General features: G+C 38.9%; 1 protein-coding gene across 4 annotated transcripts in view; it reads right to left on the bottom strand.

The window, feature by feature from the left end:
* Positions 1-1,576: 1,576 nt before the first annotated feature.
* Positions 1,577-6,941, bottom strand: part of ppfia3 (PTPRF interacting protein alpha 3) — a 59,492-nt gene continuing 54,127 nt past the window's right edge. For all 4 annotated transcript variants that reach the window (XM_053239343.1, XM_053239340.1, XM_053239342.1 and 1 more), the window contains exons 29-32: positions 5,947-6,015; positions 5,124-5,286; positions 3,603-3,661; positions 1,577-3,249 (exon numbers count right to left, since the gene is read on the bottom strand). In XM_053239343.1, coding sequence (XP_053095318.1) covers positions 3,615-3,661; positions 5,124-5,286; positions 5,947-6,015 — 279 coding nt within the window. In that variant the 3' untranslated portion in view covers positions 1,577-3,249; positions 3,603-3,614. The remainder of the gene's footprint in view (positions 3,250-3,602; positions 3,662-5,123; positions 5,287-5,946; positions 6,016-6,941) is intronic.

The following is a 6,941-nucleotide window of genomic DNA, read 5'->3' as shown; positions in this document are numbered from 1 at the left end:
TAATTGATTGTATATATACACCATAATTATCTACCAAGTGGTGGTTATTAGTGACAATAAAGTCAATGTGTTCACGTAACTGAGTAATTTGGCAACTTGCCCAGATTATTCCTGTTGATGATGTTAATGACTTGCTAATTAAGCTAATGTTCTGCTCCACCGTCACTTCACCATAGCAGGACTAATGCTCGACAGGTAACTAATGCATGAGTATTAGTTACTTTATTCATGTTGGTACCAGATAAAGAAAAATTTATATCCTATGCCCAGCGTTTATGTTTCTTAATCTGGTGGAACCATTAGCATCAACTGCTAATATGGATTAGTGGGTGATGCTAAGAGTAGTTACAGTGTAATTTTAGTCATAAAGACTCTTTCCTTACTAATTTACCAATAGATTTGAGAGAAATGTTGACGTTCCTGACACGCTTGTCTTGTTTCCACTGTCATTTTGCCTTTACGTTACCTTGGTGTGTAAAGTTTAGTTCTTTAGTTTTGCACTGGAGCTACATGGATAAACTAGCTAACAAGTAACAAGCACATATCCTCCATCTTAGCATTGTGAAAACTAGTGGAGAGTGTGATGATTTAGACATACTGTTTGCATTATACTAAAGTGGACGCTGTAAGATTTCTATCATTGTTAGCTATATTAGCTCACTAGTGCAAGGTTAGAAGTCCCCTGAGGTAAGTGTCAGAAGGGAGAGAGAGAAAAAAAAATGTTTAATTTTGCTCATAATATTATTTTAGGATAAACTCAGTTAACCTTACAATGCTAAACTGTGCTAACACTAACAGGACCGATAAACTACTAATAAATACTATTAATAAACTACTCCATGATGTCTCTGAAGTGCTGTTTTAAAGTCACTGCAAATATTATGTAAAGCCTGTTTTTAAAAAATACTTGTTCACCATACTTATAAGAAGATTCAGAAGGCAAGAATTTTTATATCTCCATGGGAGTTGTGACCAATATGGCGGAAGCCAAGAAAAGTGTTAGCAGCTGATGCTAAGTGTAATTAAAGTGTAATTTTAGCCATACGGAGTCTTTTCTAAGTAATTTTGCAACAGATCTGAGAGAAATGTTGACGTTCCTGACACGTTTGTCTTGTTTCTACTGTCATTTTGCCTTCACATTGCCTTGTTGTATGAAGATTAGTTCTTAATTTTGTGCTAATGCAGCTAACTAGTAAGATATGCTCATAGCATCCAGTTTAGCATTAAGCAAGTGTGTGATGATTTAGAGAAGATCCAGAAGACAAAATTTTGATAGCTCTAAGTAAGTTGTGACTTATTTATGACAGTTGGGTTAGCGTTTGATGCTAAGTGTAATTACAGTGTAATTTTAGCCACACAGAGACTTTTCTTCTTAATTTACCAACAGATCTGAGAGAAATGTTGACGTTCCTGATTCTTTTGTCTTCTGTTCACTGCCATTCTAGCTTTACAATGTCTGTTTAAATCATCTAAGCTAAATACCTTATGCTGTGTCTATATGTTCCATTTGCACAGCAACAGTGTTCTCACACTCACTCACTCACACACACACACACAAGCATGCAAAGACACAGCATGAATTCTTAATGAATATATTTGCACATGTACAAATACCTTTGTTTTTTTGTTTTTTTGCAAACATACATACATGTCCTCAGTCTTAGGGTTGCAGCGAATCAACAACGGTCATTTACACAGCGGAACACATACTCACGTACGCACACACGACACACGAAACCCGATACATGCTCTAGAGTCCCTCTGAGCGGATCACAAACACACCGAGATGACCTGAGGTACCGTTCAGGACCGCTTTATTTTTATTTTCACATCCTCCGTTTTATATATCGTCAGTGGCTTTATGACTTTTTATTTCACAGGTGGCGTGTTCGATCCGAGTCGCCGTCATTCTCAGCGACGTTTCGTTTGAAATCATAACACAAGTTTGTCCTCAAAATTTTACACATTACAAGTAGCATAATTTCATATGACCATGTTTTTCGTACTTTTTTTTTCCTTTTTAGATATTTACGCTTTGAACTAGATAAAATCAAACTTACAGTCAGAATTAGGTAATAAATGAACATGTACATACAGTTGTTCGATACATACATAAAGAAAATAAATATAGTTATCATACAAAATCAAAAAAATAAAAATGAAAATACACACATTTTACAAATTGTTCCCCAGGCTCTCAATGTCATCGTATGTTAATGTACACTTATTTTAGTTTTTGAATTCACATTGTCACATTGTCTTATTCCCCAAAGGTTTGAGTCGTTGTTCGATGTTCGACATGCATCGCAAACACAGAAGAAACGATTCACTTGCGGTTCTCGTATAGTTTTGTTCTCTTTTTTTCCTCAGCGCTTCGCTCATCGTCCTCTGTTATGGCTTGTGTGATCGCGTCTAAGAGGATGCTGCGGCTTTTCTTACCTCTCTAAAACATCCTCTTTTTCTCTTTCTATCTTTTCCTCTCTCTTTTTCTCTTTCCTTCCATCTACCTGCATCTGTCTCCTCCTAAAGTTTAAAGTTTTGCTTAAAAGATACATAATCGAGTTACGAATCAACGTCCATGCTGCTCTTTTACACACCTGCTCCCTTTTAAAAAGTGCAGATAAAAGCCTCGCCTTAAGGGAAATCCCATAATGCTTTTCAGCATGAGGTTCCTCGCACGGTGGGAGCTGAGATACCACCTTCTGTCACGGTTGACCTCTGACTCGCTCTCTCTGCTTTAATGATGCCTTCTGTCTGCGCTACCTTCCGTCCTGTCTGGGTGGAAAACGATAAAGAAACCCCGGGCGAGAAAAAAAAAAAAAAAGGAGACAGCCCCTTTTTTTCTGAGATGGTACAATCCGGCGAAATGGGCACCAGTGCACAGGGTCGGTCCAAATAAAAGGAGCAGGGGGAGAAAGCGGCAGTTTCAAGTAAACCGACGACTGAGAGACATCATGGCACAGACAAAAAAGGGACGAGAGAACGACAGAGCGAAAGATAAAAAGAGTCCTCCAGTCCAACGCCAGTCTGAGTGTCCTCATTGTCCTTTCTATGTCATACATTCGTCACGTCTTTAGTCCTTTAAGTTCTTTTTTTTTTTTTTATCTTCTTCCGATTGCCACAGCTCCATCTTCTGTTATTGCAGAATGGTTCAGACCAGTGGGGTTTTTTTCATGTTTTCGAAATGTATATAATCATTGCTTTTTTTTCCTCTCTGTACGTTTCCCAGTCATGTGCTCACAGCGCCCCCTGTGGAGAGACACAGAATGTCAACGTCAGCACTCGCGTGACCTGGATTCAATTCATGAGCGTGTCAACAGCGAATTGCCTGCAACCAAGAATTCTTACAAGCCACTAAAGCTTTGAGCATAATTTATCACAACAACGGCAGAGAGAACACAATGAGGCGGCTCCGGAACACGACGCCCTCTAGACATGTGGAAACTGTAGCTTCGGTCATTACATTATTAAAGACTCGTAAACAAAAGCCAAACATACAATCAAAGCATTCCTGTTACGCTTGTAAATGAAGAGCTCAAATCTCTCTCTGTATGTGTGTGTGTTTGCGTGTGTGTATATACATGGTTGGTTTAACTGCACACCTTTTGAGGCCTTCAGCAAGAGTATGTTCTCACTGATGCTGACTCGCCCCTCGGAGACACTGCAGAGAGAGAAAGAGGTAAACACCATGTTTATAAGGTTTTGCATTAAAGGATGCATCTCAAATCACATACTTAATTGCTGAGAGTACACATTAGATCAACACAAAGAACATAAACTATATGGCCAAAAGTTTGCAGACACCTGACCATCTCATTCACATGTGCTTTTTGAACATCCTATTTCAGATTTATTCTCCTTTGCTGTTGTAATAACCTTCGCTCTCCTAGGAAGGCTTTCCACTAGATGTTGGAGCGTGGCTGTGGGGATTTGTGTTCATTCAGCTACAATAAGAGCATTAGTGAGATCAGGCGCTGATGTTGGTGAGGAGGTCTGGGGTGCAGTCGGTGTTCCAGTTCATCCTAAAGGTGTTCAGTGGGGTTGAGGTCAGGGCTCTGTGCAGGACACTCGAGTTCCTCCACTCAAACCTTCACACACCATGTCTTCATGGAGCTCGCTTTGTGCACAGGGGCATTGTCATGCTGGAACAGGTTTAGGCCTCTTTGTTCCAGTGAAGGGAAATTGTAATGCTACAGCATACAGAGACGTTCTGTACAACTGTGTGCTTCCAACATCGTGGGAACAGTTTGGAGAAGACCCAGATATGGGAGTGATGGTCAGGTGTCCACAAACTTTTGGCCATATAGTGTACCTTTAAGTGGGTTTGTACATGAGAAAGTCCCCTGTGTGACATCATTCATCCTTAAGAAAAGACCCTTAAGGACCACATCCAATTTACAGTGTTGAGCTAGCTCACTATCTGGGTTCTATAGGTAATGTTAAATAAACGTCTTCTTACATATCAACGATTGCACGTGTTTTTTAAATCCATTTATTTTAAGCGTCTGCCATACAAGTCCCTGTGAATGAGCTGTTGCTATAGAAATGATCATGTATTAGAACTTGAATATAAACCTGTGATGTGCAGCCGCAGTACTATCAGAGCTGCTGTTCTAGAAAATTAATCAACAGCTTCTGACCAATCAGAATCAGAACTATTTGAAATTTTATATATACAGTATTACTAGCTATTTACGCATGTTTAGCTAATAAACTCCAGCGACTGCTCCAAAGAAATTTAACTCATTAAATAATCCAGTCACTCACCTCACGCAGCTTACGGTAGTGATAGCAAAATCACCGACAGACATTAACTGACGTTGATTTAATTATTTCGTATCATGACACTGCTCGTACTACACGACGTAGGAAATTCGTTGTGGCCTCCGACATCTCGATTAATTACATTCGAAAGCAGGAATTAAGTATGAATCCAAAGTCATGACACCAAAAATTGTCTGCATATTGAGAGCGATTTCATGTCTAAGCTGTTCCAAACTCACACAGTTTAACCCTGGCTTAAAACATCATCCCTTCTAACCAAGATGTCTTGATAGTCATTATTTTCAAGTCTGGTTCATCTTGTTTAGTTCCAGTGATGGATGTATAATTGAGCATTGTACCTTCACTCTGAACTTTCCGCAGGGTCACAGATGGAGTGGAGATGGCTGAGGCGCGGAAGTTAGCAGGCAGCGTCTCTGAAGAGTCTGAGGTCACTCCTCTCAGGTCCTTCTCACGGAACATCTTCCTCCAGGACGGAGAGCGAGTGAACGTCTTAGTGCCGTCCTGAGAGACAACCGCAAATCCATCAACATGTGGGACTCTGAGGTACATATAGCCTCTATCTCCGAACAAACGTGGAATCGGTTCTTAAATTTAAGCAGTGTGTTTCAAATATAAGGAAAACATCCACAGACAAACTACAGAACCATGAACATTTGAGGTTAACTGTGCGTGTTTTTGTGGAACTTGTTTAAGCCAACACCATCTCCATGTGAATGAACCATTTTTGTGCCATTCATATCTTCAGAAGTCACAATTTTCTGACAGCTCAGAGTTTATGAGTTGGGATCCAATGCTGATGTTTATTTCCAATATGGCAGAACTGATGGAAGTTCAGCTAGCAGGGAGGGCTAAGTGTTATTCACTAATGGCTTCCACATTCCCCAGTATCCTTTAACTGTAACTGCTTGAACATTGAGCATACTGCACACAAACTCACACTGCAACTGCAAGTGGTGCTATTATTTACATATTTTAACAACTTTCAGAGAATTTGTTTAAACTCTTTTTCTCACCTTGTGCTAAAGACATTTGTGGTTCCACTGCTCTGGATTTTACTCTCAGTTAAACATAAAGCATAATATATTGGCCAGTATTACTCATGTTATCTAGCTCATCATACACAATGTTTGTCTGTTATATAATGTGTCACATGACACTCACCTCATCTGGCCTCCTCTCGGTTCCCATGGCGATCAGGGAGTTGTACTCCTTCTCCAGGAGTTGGCGTGCCTGAGTCATGAACAGTTTTCATCAAAATACAACAAGGTCCAAATAACTGACTCTGCTTCTGATAATCGTTAATCAATAAAACTTTGCTTGGTAACAAATAAACAAAATCTCATTTCCATGCCTTTTCCCCCAGACTTTCTATGTAAATTTGTTTGGCTAATTTTTTAAAGGTCATTTACTGTATCATGAAAAAAGAAAACATAAAATGTTATGGACATTAGAGAGGCTGCATTACTGTGCAGCATTACAAATAATGCTGTTTTTTTTTTTTTTTTTTTTTTTTTTTTTTGCTGTTTATTACAAAGAAAAACAGGTTGGGAATCATAACATCTTGAGTCTATATACTGTAACTTGGACAACTGAATACCGATACTTCTTCCAAAACATTTTTATACTTTAAATACTACCAAAGTGAGACCAGACCTGAAATTTCTTATTAATGCTGTCCTAAGGATACGCAGACTTTTGCATCTCATTGTATGCACCTGTTTTCTTTTGACTGAACGATCAAAACAATCACATCGCTCACTTAGTATAAGGTTTTCAGTCATCCTAAAGTAGTAGTACTAGAAAGTCAAGGTAACAGAATGTTGGGACGTTTTATATATATATATATATATATATATATATATATATATATATATATAAATTTTTTTTTTAGATCTTTGGAGATGATTCTCCACTCGATAGAACTGACATTTTCCACCTGGAAAAATGTCTTCTAGATTATGACTCCATGTGTAACATGTGTTTAGAGGCTGGACGCAGGGAGAATCGTAAACAAAGTCCATTACGCAGGTCAAAACACAAGCAGGCAAAATCCAAACAGGAAAACAAGGCTTGGAACATAACGATGCAGAAATGCACGGTAAGACAGGCTGTACATAGACAAACTAATCAAGGAAGAAACACAGAACAGGTGAACA

The sequence above is a fragment of the Pangasianodon hypophthalmus genome, chromosome 13, assembly GCF_027358585.1.
Source record: "Pangasianodon hypophthalmus isolate fPanHyp1 chromosome 13, fPanHyp1.pri, whole genome shotgun sequence".
Taxonomy (NCBI): domain Eukaryota; kingdom Metazoa; phylum Chordata; class Actinopteri; order Siluriformes; family Pangasiidae; genus Pangasianodon; species Pangasianodon hypophthalmus.
The sequence above is the reverse complement of the archived record's forward strand: the minus strand, read 5'-3'. Positions and strand labels throughout refer to the sequence as shown.